A 15603-nucleotide genomic window follows, 5' to 3' on the forward strand; every position below is an offset into this window, starting at 1 on the left:
ATCAGTGTGCCGAGATAGAATCAAATCGCAGCTTTATTCTGTCTCCCACCATCGCTTTACCTACGTCTGGGGCAGGCTGCATAGCTCGTCAGCTCACTTGTGGATAATAAAAAGTCCTTCATGTCTCAAGCACAGCCTCCATTCAGAAGCATAATGCCCAGTTCCATACCAGGAGAAAAACTCTGGCCTTGACGGATGCCCAGATCTTTCTCTCCCCGACCCCCAGCCTGGGCCTGCTGCACACTCCCCACTTGCAGGGATGGGAGGTGGGGAGGCGTGTTTCTTCTCTTTCTGTCACCTATCTTCCCACCCTCGAGCTGTTGTTACCCCTTTAGAAGAGGAGCAGAGGAAGGGTCAGGGAGGTCCTTCTCTCTTAAACTGGAATTGTCGCAAGACAGCCTCATGCTCTCCGAGCAGGCTGGCGTTTCTGGCTCTTTCGGGGCTGAGTCCTCCCTGGGCCTGTGGGCACCTCTCTGCCAAGCTGCTTTGGCTGCTGCTCCCATCAGGCGGGCAGTACTTCCTCTTGTCCTGCCACTCTCCCCTCTGCCTCCATCAGCCAGCAGTTCCCTTCACGTGAAGATGCTCACACTAGTGACGTAGCCCCACCTCCAGGGGTCCTCTTGGACAAGTAGTAAAATGCTGCCAGGCCGGCTCTCCTTCCTGAGGTGTCCACATCTAGATCTGATGCAAGGAAGCCCTTGCACATCCTCGGCCTGCCACCATCCCCGGGGAGCTCAGTGACCTCCCACGGTCCTGCCTTCACCCTGTCTCCTAAGAGCTCGCCACCTTACCCTCTGGATTTCCTGCCTCCTGGCTTTTCCTGTCCACTCTGACCCCTACAGTCCAGAGGATGCATCAAGCTTTCTAAGTGGTCCTACTGAAGGGTGGCTAGGTCACAGCATCCCAAGGTCCTCCTCCAAACATCTCACAGAATCCTTTCATCATTCCTTCGACCCTTTCATTGCCTTGATCTGGGTCAGGGGATACAGAATAAAGGGTAGAAGAATCATGAACTTGGATCTTAAGAATCTAGTCTGAAATCTTGCACTGTACTTTAGCAGGCTGCATTCATTGTATCTCGGTGCCTTGGTGGATGCTTTAATTTTGACATCCGCTAATATTTACAGATGTGGAAAGTGAAGCTCAGAGAGGTTAGATGGCTTACCCAGCACAGCTGAGAACCTAGTGTGGCTGAGCCAAGTTCTTCTGACAGTAACAGCCGTGTCCTTTCCGTGACACCGTGCACCTCTGCTGGGTTAGAAACGTTGTCTATTTAAACAAACCACAAAAAGCCTTCACATCACCTAATGGATCCCAGCAGAATGCCAGCAGGCTCAGCCACACCTAGAGAGTCTTTGCATAGTTCTTAGTACATTTACTTAAGGAGCTTAAAATAAAACCTGAATCACTGAGTAAGTGTGATTAGCTTCTCAGCAGGTATTTATAGATGTATTTTATGTAGGAAACTGGAGTTGGAACATACAGGGATATCCCATATGAAGAAATAAAAAGCAGAGCCCTGTGAATAACCTAAAAAGAGAGAGACCTCAGAAGAGCTTAAAAAGTATGTCTGCGTCTTGCCAGTTGGGCAGGGGGTCAGAGTCTAGATTCAGAGAGAAGGGTCACAGAGGTTGATGGAAGAAGGCTGTGTGGAGCAGTCATTGGCACGTGTAGGGGAGGGAAGGACATTCTGATTAGCAGGAATGCATGAGCGAAAAAAGTTAAGGAGGCAAGACCACGCAGAGCAGGAGAGGAGGCCAGCCTGCCAGGGGTGGGATTCGTGCTGACAGAAGAGTCCAGAGTGGGAAGTTCAGCCTGGGTGGAGAGTAGAGGTAAAAGACTGAAACATTGGGCTGGGGTATTTGGATTATAAACTTTATCCAAGAAGCATTTTTTTCATGTTGTTTTGACTTTTGTTTTTTGTAGGGGAAGGTATTGGTTTTTGATTGTTTTTTAGCTGAGGCCATCATTACAAAACACTGCCTCTGGGAAGCCTTCCTTGATTTGCCCTTCTTCTTTGCTTTTGTAGTTTTACCACATCTTGGTCATAGTGCTGTTTCGTTATGATCTGGGGGTCCATCTGTCTTCTTGACAACACTATGAGTACTTCAGGCTCAGGGCCATGTCTGTTCATCTTGGAACTTCATGCCTACACAGAATACATAGCCAGTCCCTAATATATTAATAATAACTGACAGCTATATCTCAGGCACTGGGCTAAGTGTTTTCTAACCCATGTCACCCATTATGCCTAAGAGGCAATTTAGTGAGGAGTTCTGCAGCCAGCCTGCCTAGGTTTGAATCCCAGCTCTACAATGTACTGGCTATAAGACTATCAACAAATTCACTAAGATTCTCTGTGCCTCCGTTTCTTCCTCATCTGCAGATAGCAAGTCTTATAGAAGTATGTGCTATAATTATCACCATTTTGCAAATCAACAAATGGGGCTCAGAGCTGAGTAACGTGCCAAAGGTCACGCAGCTAATAAGCAAAGGGGCTGGGATTTGGACCCAGGCAGCTTGATTCTAGGGCCCATGTCCTCAACGACTACACCTTTTTGAAGAAAAGAAAAAATGAGGGTGTGCAGAACACATGTAGTGTGGAAAGAAGAAGAGGGAGACCAATGGGCCATCAGCCACCCGCCCACTGTGAGGATGGGGGCCTGCAGCTGGGGCCAGTGGAGGGAGGCAGCAGGCATGCCATGGCGGGGACAGACCTAGGACACATCATGAGAGAAGAAATGCAAAACTGCTCCTTTTCCTCCTTTCTCTTCTGTTTCCACCACCCTGGCCCTCCATGACTTACCCCCGAATCACTTTTCTGACCAGCCATCTCGTCCTGATACACGCCCATTCCTGGGCTTCTTCCTGTACCTTCTCATGTTTGTTCTCCGTTCATGCTTTTCTCTCCTCACAGAATGCCCTTCCTCCATTCCTGCCTCTCAAAATATCACCAAGTTTTCAAGGCCTGCTACACATGATGACACCTTCCTGGTCCCTTCAGCCCGAAGTGATCATTCCCCATTGAAACTCTTATGTGACATCTTTCACTTTCTAGCTTCCCCACCAGAGGGGATGCTTCTGGAGGGCACTGGAGGGCCATGACTAACTCGGATTTGCTATACCACAGCACAGGACATGATACCTGGTCTGTTGAATAAATGAGTAGACGAATGAAGGAAGGATCCGTAGCCAGATGGACTAATGCGTGAGTAAATGAATGAATAGACAAATGAACAAATTATAAGTACCAAGTGTATTTCCACCACATGCAGGTCCACCCAGTTATAAAGCAAGTCTACATGAATGTAGGTGCCTGAGACCAGGCCAATCAACCGGTACTGACTAGTCCCCAGGGGGCAGAGCACTGTGGCTCTGTAGTCATCGCTGCCTCAGTGGAATGGTCTTTATTCAATTGGCCAGTCTCTACCAGTTCCCAAAGCAGCACCGAGGCCCAGGATTCAGCAAAGCATGGGAGCCCCCCTGGCTCATACCACCTTGCCAAGGTAAAATGAACGAATGGCATGAATGAATAAGTGAGCTCTATACAGAAAGGAAATTTAAAAATTTTAATATAAGTGTAGGAGACTTTTTTCCTTAGGCAGAGATTTAACTTACACTCGTATCCTCCACCTCTCTCTCTGTCTCTTACACACACATGCACACTAGTCCACTCACCTGTTAACATGTCCCAGGAAGCTGTGAGTGACAAGAAACTGCTCTGTCCTTCCCTGGGGAGCTAGTCACTTAGCATACTAAGAAAAATCAGAGAGAGTATTTTCAGATTTGATGTGTCAGGGAGGACAAGATGGCCTCATCTCAGATGGTTAGAAAGACAAGTTGAGAAATGATGGAGAAGATGCACGCCATGGGTCCACTGGAGACCAATATTCATAGCACGAGGGTCCAATGGCTTCCTGTCTACTCAGAACTGTAAGATAGCTTAGGCAGAGAGGGGGAGGCCCGTCTCAGATCCAGCACCTGTGGGTAGAGCTTTCTTATGTGCACAGCTGTTGACAGGGGTGGACAGAAGAGGGGCCAGGGCACTTGGGCTTTTGACCAGACCCCAGTCCAGCTTTCACCATCTGGTAGGATTTTGCTCTCCCTACATCAAGATGACCTGGGAACTTCAACCTGGGGTCCCTTCAATACCCCAGAATTCCACAGAAGGTATCAAGGATGGAAAATCAGCACACAAGGAGTCCCCAAGGCCTTACCAGCTCCCATCAATAACCCTGAGTGGCAACATCAGAGGCGGAAGTGCAGCTGGGCACTGGGAGGCAGGAACTGGAGCCTGGTGTGGAGGCGATGCCAGGAACTCTGCTAAAGGGAGCTCGTTAGGGCCCCCTTGAGGAGCAGTGGAGTCCTGAAGGCCCCACTTTCCCTCTTAGAGGACTCCGTGAGTCCTCTTCTCAAACAACACTGAAGGTAGCCCCATCCCCTACCCAGGCAACAGCAAAGGCATTCTTACCCCGGATCTCCGACCAGCCTCTTCTTGGGCTCTGATGATTCCCTCCCCAAACCTCACCTTCTAAAGTTTATGAGCCGTACATGCTTCAGAGAGAGTTTGGGATTAACGGGAGGGCCACACCCTCTCGTCTGGCTCTCCTGGTGGCTGGAAGGCAGGAGAGCCAGAATTTGAAGGGGTGGGGCCCAGAAACCGGGACATATTAGGCAGATGCCAGCTCTCAGATAAATCAAGCTCCATGTGGTAAGGCTACCCTTGGGCTCTCTGCATCCAGGGGCCCCACTGGAAAAGTCTGGAGGAATAGAAGTGTGAATGAACGAATGGGAATGGACAGGTGAAGGGGCACCCTGCTTCATTACTCCATCCCCTTGCCATCATCACTTTTCCCCTCTGGGGCAGACAAGTTGATGTTGGCCCTGTAGGGAGCTTTGTGGGCCCTGGCTAATCCCAGACATCTGGTTTCCAGGTGAGAGATCAGATTTAGCTATTTCATAGACCCTGTATTTCCCAAATCCTCTCATCCCCTATTTCCTACCCCACCTGCTTTCCCTAACTGAATAAATCCATGGTTGTCATGGAGACAGCATAGTATCAGCCTCTCTGCTTCTTTGTAGAGCCTTCCAAAAAACAGCACTAGAGAGGGCCCTTTCTGGCACAGGAGTCCTGTCTGAGAAAGTATGGTACGGTATTTGGAATATCTGCTTTGCCCATTCACTTTCTTCCCTCTTTGTACTTCTTCCTTGCCCGAGTTCCACCTTCTTCCTTAGGAGACTAAGCTCAATTTGACTTTTTCCAGCCAAGGATCCTGAATTTCAGTGTTCTTCAGCCTCCAGTGGGGATTATGTCATGAATAAGGACAACAGTTTGAGTGGCTGTGTAGACCTAATTCTCCCCATATGATAGATAGAACAGCAGTCTCAGCCCAAAGAGGCGAGGTGGCTTACTCAAGGTCAGCCTGCACAGGAGTGCAGAGTCTGGATGAGGGCCCTCTGCAGCTTCCCGCGCAAACACTGCCACCTTCAGTGGGTCTGCACAGAGAGATCGAGCATGATAACTACCACTATTAAGCACCAACTGCGTGCAAGCCTCTTTGTGTACAGATGTCACTTAAACCTCAAAACAACCCGGTGAAGTTAATATCATTATTTGTCAGCATTTCACAGAGGAGGAAACTGAGGTGCAAGAAGGACAATAAGGACCATTTATTAATGTCATACAGTCGATAATTATAGCAGCTGGATTTGAAACTGAGGACTGTCTCCTTCAAAGTCCAGCTTCTTAACGAGGACAAAGTAAATATGGCCTCTACCAAAAGGGTACAGGAGGAGCCATCATTACCCAAGTGCTCATCAATAGGATGAACTCCACTCTTTGGGGCCAGAAATTTCTTTCCCCATCATCCTTTCCCCTTTGACTCCTGCATGACCTTCTGCTGGGTTTTATGAATGAGAAGGAAAAAATATCACTGAAAAGTTCAACCAATTTTGGCTCCCACTCTCCGAGTGATAGATAGCTTTAATCACTCCAAATTACTCAGCCACTCCACTCTTCTCCCCCAAGTCATTAAAAATAGATTTTCTCTTTGAACCTCACTCTGCCCTCGGGTCTCCAGATAGTCAGAAGTTCTTAGGAGACGGCCCCAGGGTCAGCTTTTGGTCAGAAGGTTGCACGTTGCTTTGGTTGCAATCACAGGCTCCAGAACCTCCAGCTGGTTTTCTGGGGGCGGGGCGGGGCGGGGCGGGGCGGGGGTTGGGGGGAGGTTGGTGTCTCCTTCTTCTTAATGATATTGATCATGTGACTTTCACAGCTCAGAGGATGGGCAGCGGGCTGGGTTGGTGTTTACTTTATGAGGATTTAAGGTGATCTCACACATGACTATTGATTTTTAAAGAACTGGACCTAACCCTGGGAACAAACAATACTGAGTTCTTCACATTAATTACTGGGAAGTTGATTCGTAGGGAAAACTGAAGCTGAAAATAGAAGCTCAGAGGTGCCCTGGTCCCTGATGAACAGGCAGGACAGGTGAGACGGGTATTGCTGTCTCCATTTTAAAAATAAAGAAGGGAGGCTTGAAGAGGTTAAGCAGCTTGCCCAAGGCCTCACAGCGAACAGCTAGCAAGACCAGGACAGGAGGCCCCTGGCACCTCCACTGCCCCCACTCTGTGCCTACTGAGGGCCCTGACATTCCGAGCAGGCTCAGGATGGAGACTGTGGAACCCATTCAGAGTCATGTCCATTACTCTTATGGTCCTGGCAGGTTTTAAAAAAATCTAGCAGGGCATCCTCACCCCCACCAACCCATCTCCTCCCTCACCCTCTCACATCACCCCTTGTGTTGTCTGGCTCCAGATGCACCAGCTGAATCGCTGTCAGCAACCAGAGAAAAGTGAGCAAGAGGCAGGCAGTGGTCAGGTGAGGGAGCGTAATTACAGCGGCTGGGCCCTGACGTCCAGGAGAAAGAAAGGGGACCCTGACAGCCCCCCTTGGGGGCAGCCCCAGGAGAGGGGCCTTTCCTTACTGCTGCCTGTGCCTCCACCGCACCACCTCAACCTGGGAGTCGGATGAACCTGGACTCCAGTTCTGTTTCCGCCACCTACAAGGCATGCAACTTGGGCAGTTTGTTTAACCCAAGACTCAGTTTTCTAATAAATAAGGTGGGCCTAATCCCTCGCCTGCAAGGCTGATGTAAGGATTAGGTGAGGTGACATAGGGAAAGTGCCTGGCGTGCAGTAGGTGCAGGATAAACGGCCACTATCATTATCGTTCCTGCTGCTTCATTCCCTTGAACAAGCTCAGTCAACTGCCCGGCTCAGAGGAAGGTGGTGCCAGGCAGGAGGCCTCAGTCCCCATCGCTTCTCCGCCCATCCCTGGGGAGCAGATCCAAGGAGGCGATCTCACTTCTGCCCCCAAGCACATCCAGCGGGGGAGAATTAGATTAAGATGCTGTTTCAGGCATCCAGTTGACAGTCAGCTCTTTGCCTGTAAAGCATAGGAGAGAGGATGCAGGTATTATTCTGTGGAGTCTTGCTGACTCAAAGGGGCCATAGTCTGAGGCATGTCAGGAGCCAGGGGAGCCTGGCCTGTTCCCGGAGGGTCCACTTTGGCTTGGGTGCCTGAGAGAAACTGACCAGGGCTGGGGCCTTGGCCTGGCCTCCCTGACCGTCTGCCCACGTTCCTCTCCCTGTGAGGACTGTGAACCCTGGCCCCATCGGGTGTACAGGGAAGGCAGAACCCTAAGCTCTCAGACCTCCCAGTGCTGGTTGTACCTGTTCGCCACGGGGCTGACAAGATTCGGGGTAAGCGGTGAAGAGAGACTCCTCCCACCACCCATGGGAACAGGTAACAACTGCTGGGCGCTGGCCAGCTCCTAGGAGCAGTGGAGTCAGAGAAACCAAAGCCTCACCTGCCCTCTGGTTGCTTCCCGCCTCCTGAATCCTGCTCTGGTCCCAGCTCCATCTCCTGGGACTGACCCCTGAACCCCCTGTCCCTCCTTTCCTCAGAAAGATCCCTTATGACATGTCACCACCACGGGCCACAGAGGACACACTGCAGCTGGCCACCTCCGCTCACTGTGAGATAGAGCCCAGGGTTAAGCCAGCCCTTTGGGTGCCTCTATTTCCTGGTGGAACAAATGGATCCCTAACCTCCCTTCCTCCCCAGGGAGCTGTGCAGATCAAATGAGACAAGGGGTGTGAGAGCACTGAGAAAGTGCTAAACCCTCTCTGGGCATCGGCATCTGTTGCGATTGTGCCGTGGAGCTCATCCCGCACACCAGCCCTGGTGGGGCTTCCCGTCAGTCTGCCCTCAGCTGTGAATGCAAATGAGCATCAGATTGCTTCTTGAAAACAGATCTGGTTTGGGAAAAAGAGGAGAAATTGGGTCTGAGACCCTACAAACTCCAAGGGGAGAGAGGTTGGGCTGGCAGGGAGGGACCACCAAGAGAAGATACAAAGGAAAGGAGAGAGGTGTGGGGAGCCAGTTGCGTTTCAGCTGCCGTGCACTTTGCTCCGGGCCCTGGAGACCAGGAGGCTGTAGCTCAGGCCAACTGCATGCTTCCACCCAGGCTGCATCACTTCCCACCCCCTACCACCTGGCTCTCAGCCACTAAGAAGGCCACTGTTTCTTTCCTTGTGTCAGGAGGCAGGGGACACATGTGGGGACAGGTGTACCATCTGGCAGGGGGGAGCAGATTCCAGAGAAGCAGGGGACTAAATGCTCTGTCCCCAAGGGGCCCTACCAGCCTGGGGAACAGCTTTCCCTTATTCCTTCCCTCTCTCCCTCTCTCTCGTGCATGACTGCAAAGGAATCCTTCAGCCTCTAGAACAGAGTGCCCATGCCAAAGCTCCCTGAGGAGAACCTCCAAGCTCTGTCCTTTGAGCCACGACTGTCCCTTGATTATACCTCTATTGCAGCATCTATTCTGCCGTATTAAGACGATCCTGTTTCCTTTGTCCTCAACCAAACCATGGGCCCCAGGAGGGCAGAGAATGTCGCCCAATGCCTAATGGAGAGCTTAACACAACATAAATGCTCTGTAAATACTGAAGGACCGCGTGGCACCCAGGCACAGCCCATGGTCAGAATCCTCTGTGTTGTTCTGCTTTCAACTCAGCTGTTTCTCCGATAGATGCCCCCAGATTCTCAGAACCAAGGTGGCTCCTTTTAGGCATCCACACAGGGTGGCAGAGATACAACCTTGATTCTCTTTCCCCAGGTTTACGCACCAAAGGGCTCCTGTCCCTCGGTCCACCATTGGGGAACTCTTCTCTGAAGAGTGATGGGTTTGCACCTGATGGTAGTAACTCTCCAGGCTGATAGTAACTACCAGGGTCACAGAGGCCCCCTGGGCCTCACCCTGGGTGGTCCAAGCCCTATGGGTATGCCCTGTCCTTCAACGTCTTCAGGAAGGAGGATGGTTCCAGCAGTTCCCTTGGTGATTCGTCCCCACAGCCGATGATAATCTGATATCACATCCCTTGCTGTGCGGGGCGCTGCACCCCGTGGGCTGACCAGTGTGCTTAGAGGGGAGGGAGTTGGGTTGGGGAGAGAACCACTCCGAACTCTGCACCCCTGCTGAGCCCTTCCCACGTACGTCAACCCCACAGACTGAGGCCAAGGGGGGCACTGGAGACGTGAGGCCCCGGGGTCAGAGGAGACAAGAACACAGTATGAGTCACCTTTCATGAACAGTGTTTCTTCAGTAAATGACTTCATCGGACAGTTATATTCATTAGAGGTATAATTACAAGACATAAGATCAAGCGGAGAAGAATGCCAAGCGTGCGGGGGGAATCCAGTGCGAAGCGGTCCCCTGGTCCTGGGGAGAAGGCAGTGGAGGCGGGCGGGAGAAGGGCATCCTCTGTCGGAGGCTCTTCACCACCACACTCCTTTGCCGACGCAGCCACCCTCAGATCCCAGCGCTCGGAGCAGAGGGGGTGGGGAGCCTCAGGCATAAATAAAGTGCAATCATAATAAACAAACACTAATTAAAGTGTCACTGAGTGTCCCATTAAACTCTGAGTCAGCCCTGACAAAGCTGCCTGACACGGTGGACACTCTCCAGGAGAAGCTCCCTTGCCTTCTCCAGCTTCCCGGGACAATGCCCATCCCCTCCCCATCCTCCCCAACACACCAGGTCCTAGGGCAAGTGCCTGCCTTCGCCTGGTGCAGAGTGAAGTGGCCCCTGACCCCAGAAGTTTGCACTTTCAGGGCCTCCATAGACTCAGAGATATTAGAACCAATTTCTCCCTGGCTATAACGCAGTCCCCAGGCTAACCTCCATCTCTCCTCCCCCTGAGTCAGTCTAGTTCCTTCCACTAGTTCCTTTCGTAGTCCCTAGGCAGAGTTTGATTCTATTTCTTCATGGCCCCAGGGCCTGACACTTAAAGAGATTCCCCAAGACGTGAGGTCACATTTACCAGTGGTTCTCATAAGAATCACCTGGAGAGCTTGTTAGAACCATTTCTCAGGCCCCGCCCCATCCCAGAGGTTCTAACCCAGTGGACTCTGGATTTTTATGCCCCTTAAGCTCACAGGTAATGCCAAGGATGTTGGTTTGAGAACTCCGGCCACCTCTTCATGGAGGACATTCTTTTGGCCAAGGAGTGACAGGCTGGATGGCTTACAGACGTCATGTATTCCAGCTCTGTGGCCTTCTCGGTCCTTCCCAAGTTAACCCAAAACTGCCTTTCTAGATTTATACCCATCACTCCTCACCCTCATGCAACGTTTTCTGAAGAAACTCTGCTTTCCTATGTTTGCTCATGTGGTTCTTTCCACCTGGGACGCTTTTCATCTGTGTAAATATTAATCACCCTTGAAGACGCAGACCCAGGCCACATCCCTTACAAAGCCTTCCTGGGACTCCCATCTAGAGCAGTGCTCTCCCGTGATAACAAAGCGCCATCCACACAGCTACGCATGGAATTTTAACTTTTCCAGCAGCCATATTTTAAAAAGTAAGAAGAGACAGTTGAAATTCATAGTAGATTTTATTTAACTCAATATTTACTAAATTTTTATCTTTTCAACATGTGTCAATAAAAAATTATTACTGTGCTATTTTACATTCTTGTTTCCCGTGCTCAACCGTCAACATCCGGTGTCCTTAGAGCACATCTCTAAGGAATAGAATTCTAACTAACCCCACTCCAGATGCTGGTGACCACACGGGCCCACACATTGGATGGCGCAGACGTAGAAGTAGTATTTTCTTTGCTCTGAATTCCCTCAGCCCTCTTTCAATACCTCTCTTATAACACACATCACTTTTCTTGTTTTTATTGCTAGTCTGTTTGCAACTTGAAGGTGATGGCTGTGTTTTAATGCTGCTGTTGATCTTATTCCCCTAAAGTGCCCAGCACTGGCCTTTCTGTAGGACATGATCTATGAATATGGGTTGATGAATGAATACAGAGACACATGTTTATGGGAAAGACAGAGCACCCATGGAGACACCTGACTTTGAGGGCCTCCCTCCAGTCCCTGTGGCATTTCTTTCCTCTGGTTTGCATATGGCTATTAGATCTTTGAGAAGAGAATAATTCAGATTTTAGGAACCACCCCCCTTATAAGTTTCCTGTTTCACTTTGCTCTTCAACTCAGTGTATTAAAAAAAAAATTCCCACCAGGAGGGCCCAGGAAACAGGAAAAATAGTTGTGCTGTTGGTTTCACGTTTGGAGAAGAAAAGGCTTCTCACTATCTCTGCGGCACTTGGCGTGAAAGTGGGCTTTGTTGCTGGAGACACTGCTCCCATTCAGGGCCCCCTTCCCCAGCTGCTGAGAGCCGGGCTGTGTTTTGACAGACGGGCCGAATGCAATGCAGACAGTTGTTTTAATTTCCAGCCAGATGCAGACATCACTCACATGGAGCCCGAAACCCAGGAAAGGGAGGCCGGGCACTGGGCTGCAGCTCTCAGGCCTCCGAGGGCGGGTTGGAGGGGGCTGGCGGAAGCCCCCCAGGTGGCTAGGGTCACAGATATCCTGAAGGGCTGAGAGTCCCAGGCCCGGGAGAGGCATGCTGGGAGAGCGTCTGGCAGACACCTGCCGGAAAGGTGCTTCTGGTAGGAATCACAGGACGTGAGTCAGGGGTCAACGGTTGCTCCTTAATGCGGGGTGCTATCAGTGGCTAGTGGCGTGGCTGGATCTTTGAACTGTCCAAGTCATTCAGGACAGAAATGAACAGTCTCAGGAAGGAGTTAGGCAAACTGTGGGAAACAGAATCCTAAGTGTCAGAGTTAGAAGGACTAGGGCAGCCTTCCTCTGGGGGCAGAAATACCTTCCACAGCCTCCCAGACACGTGTCACCTTGACTGTGCTTACACATCCCACGGAAGGGAGTCCCTGCTGGAAGCCAGGTCTGTTGCACTGTTGGACAGCCTTGACTTTCTTCTGTCGAGCTTTCCTGGAACTTTTCTCCCATGAGTCTTATTGCAGCCACACTGCCACCCTTCAAACAGTGGCAGATAGCTTCCACGGCCACCTTGACATTCATCTTCTTTGACCTAAATAAACATATAGGTCTATCAGCTGTACCTCAGATGCCACACCTGGGTCCCACCCCATCGTGACCACCCTCTGGACAGTTTCTCTGGTTGAGCAACCCTCCTCTTAGAGCAGGTTGCAAAGACCTGAGCTGGGAACTCAGGTCATCTCCATCCTGACACCATGTCCATTAATGCAACCCATGATCGAATTAGCCCCTTTAGCTATGACATCACCCTGTCAGGTCATATTGGACATAGAGTCAATTCAACCCCCGGACCTATTCCGCATGAACTATTTCAAATCAGCTACTCCCCCAACCTCCATTTAGAATATCAATTTTTTCCCTGAATTGCAACATTTTATATTTGTGTTTTCTGCATTTTGTATTTTTATTATTAAAGGGAAGTTAGGGATGCTTAAAGCTGATCACGTCACTCAGAGAAAAGCTTTGTAATTCAAAATATTAAGTGTTTATGATGTGGGGAGAATGAGTGGGTGTGGGGGGCACCCAACAGAGAGAAGGAAGTCTCCTGGGGCTGGTGCCCAAGACCTTTCGTTGTCTGGCCCCTGGTTACATGCCACCAGCCTCGTCTCTCAGCCCGCCCATCCAGTATACACTCCACACTTGAGTTAGGCTGAACTTAGCCATGATTACTTTTGTTTGTGATAATCTCTCAGCTAGGAATGCCCTTCCAGGCATCTGCATTGGGCCCACTGTTACCCTGATTCACCCTTACTCGACTGGTCCCTTCCTCCAGACAGGCTGACCCCTTCCTCCAGACAGGTTGTGCTGGACGGCCCTCCTTTAAGCTGCCAAGGCCCCCAGGGCACATACCTATTGCCTGCAATGGATGTTGAGCACAATGTAGAGCAGGTCTCGGTTTGTAATTATCAACCGCTACTGGGCTGCGTGCTCTTCCGGGGGGCAGGATCTGTGCCCTGTTCGCTGCTGTTTCTCTATCACGCGGCACCGGAGCCTCTCATAGTGACATCTGGTAAACAGTTGCCGGTGAGCAGTGTTCGACTCCATCCCGAGCCTCTCAGGAGCGTGCTGTGAAGGCATCTCCATCACAGCCTTTGTCCCCCTGCTAGAGGCAGACCACTGTGCCGCTGGACCACAGGTTGTGTTTCCACTTGGGTTCACACATCCAGTAGGTGGGGGCCCTCTCTGCCCTAACAAATGAGATCCCATTCCCAGCCCAGCAGCCTCCAGCCCCAGCCAGCAACAGATACCTAAGACATACCAAATGCAAGACTTCAATCTTCTGACCCTTTGCCTGGCCTTAATGTCACACCCGCTGAGCAGGTAAGGGTGAGTAATGACCAAACAGGCCCGGCTCGTGTCCCCGCAGGGCCCCACCTGGAAGCCAGGAGGAGGCCACATCCTCTAGGGGGCAGGGGCTTGATCTGTACATTCCCACTTTCCCCAGCAAGACAGGCAGCTCATCTCTGTTCCCATTTAGCCAGACTTTTCAAAGGATGGAAGATTTACTAGAGAAACTGAATGCAGGCATCAGAGAATGGGATAATTGGATCCAGGTGGTATGTTTGGTTGGCTGTAAAAAGACCATGCCATTAGATGAATATTATTTGATAGGAAAAGTTTCTCCTTCTCTCCCTTTTTAAATGTTTTCTGTGCAGGCAGGATGTCTCAGCCCAAGCCCAGCTGAAAGCTCTTCAGAGACGAGTTGGTGGCACTCAATAGCCTTTCAACAGAGTTAACCGTTTTCAGCCTTTGCCAGGAGCAGGCCCAGCTCTCCGGAGGACTTTAGTGCAGGCAAAGAGAAACTGGAGGATTTGCTTCCACCTCCAGCAAAGGCAAGAAGCCTGAGGCCTATTAGCTGTACCTGCCTCGTGCGGGGCAAACAGATGAGAACACTGAGGCCGCCGATTCACACCCCCCCCCCCCATTGTCACCTCTTAGGGGTGGTGGCAGTGCAAGTGTGGTTAGGTGCAGTTGAGTCTGAACACACCTCTGCGAGGCATCACTCCCCGATCTAACCTGCTCTCTTTTCCCTCTCGGCCAGATCACCAGGGTCCCTGTGGAATCCTGTGAACAGTACACGACTTGTGGGGAGTGCCTGAGCTCGGGGGACCCTCACTGCGGCTGGTGTGCCCTGCACAACATGTAAGTTTGGCACATTCTGGAAAAAAGCCTGGAATGCAGAAAACCAGGTACTTTCCTGGGAGTGTTGATGAGGGATGTGACATCAGTTCGTAGGGAGAGAGGAATTTCCCTCTTCTGAGCAGTAATTCTAATCATGGTTGGAGTGCTGAGAACAGGAAGAGGAAAAGAGGCCATGGGTGGGCCTTCTTTTCAAGTGCAGTGCCTCTGCCTCTCTGTTTTTCATTTCACCTCCAAAATCTGATCCCCCACCCCCTTCCCCCCACCCCCCGGCCAGCTGCTCTGAAGTCTGTACCTTTTCTACAGGGAAGGGTAGTGGTGTTGGAAGAGCTCACAAGGGAAGTTGTAGAATCTCCTCCTCAGTGTAGCCTGAACGAGGTGCCTCCTTCCTGGAGTTTGCACTAGAGTTGGGAAGCTTGGACTCCAGTTAGCTGCTGTGTGACCCAGGATGGTCCACTGACAACTGTGGGCCTCCATTTCCCCATTGCTAAATAGGGGTCATGCCTACCTCGCAGGTGAACTGTGAGGGTTAAATGAAATAATAAATGCTTTGGCAATAAGGAAGCTCAGGATAAGCTACACAAGTCAAAATAATTGTTATGGACGCAGAACCCTTGGGAGGACCCTTCTGGCCTCATTAATGCCCGATTCCAAGAAGTCTGCATCTCACTCCAACTGGCCTCACATCCCTATTCAGATACATCCCCTGCCATTGAATACCAGCTCAATAGAAATGCAAAATCACACTTAAACTTCCTAATTCGAAGTGTCCCAGAGGGAGAGAAGAGGGTGAAAACTCCAAAGGCAGGAGCTGGCTAGGAATTCTGTTCCCCAGTGGAGTTGGAAACTCCTTGGCTCCATGCCAGCCGGCAAAGCATCCCCATGAAATGTGCGGGGTTTAGGGTGGAGGCGGAGGCGGAGGGCCAGAGTTCAGGGTCCTGCACAATAGCTCTTGGCTTCCAGCCTCTGCAGCAGGTGTTGGGAGAGCTATGGAGGGAGGGAGGGAAGCGGGCACCTCACAG

General features: G+C 50.9%; 1 protein-coding gene across 2 annotated transcripts in view; it reads left to right on the forward strand.

Moving 5' to 3' along the window:
• The window catches only part of PLXNA2 (plexin A2), a 213164-nt gene that overhangs the window by 117503 nt on the left and 80058 nt on the right, over positions 1-15603 (forward strand). For both annotated transcript variants that reach the window (XM_059939005.1, XM_059939016.1), the window contains one exon: positions 14484-14584. In XM_059939005.1, the coding sequence (XP_059794988.1) occupies positions 14484-14584 (101 nt within the window). The remainder of the gene's footprint in view (positions 1-14483; positions 14585-15603) is intronic.

Source organism: Balaenoptera ricei, chromosome 1 (genome assembly GCF_028023285.1).
Source record: "Balaenoptera ricei isolate mBalRic1 chromosome 1, mBalRic1.hap2, whole genome shotgun sequence".
In the NCBI taxonomy this organism is placed as follows: domain Eukaryota; kingdom Metazoa; phylum Chordata; class Mammalia; order Artiodactyla; family Balaenopteridae; genus Balaenoptera; species Balaenoptera ricei.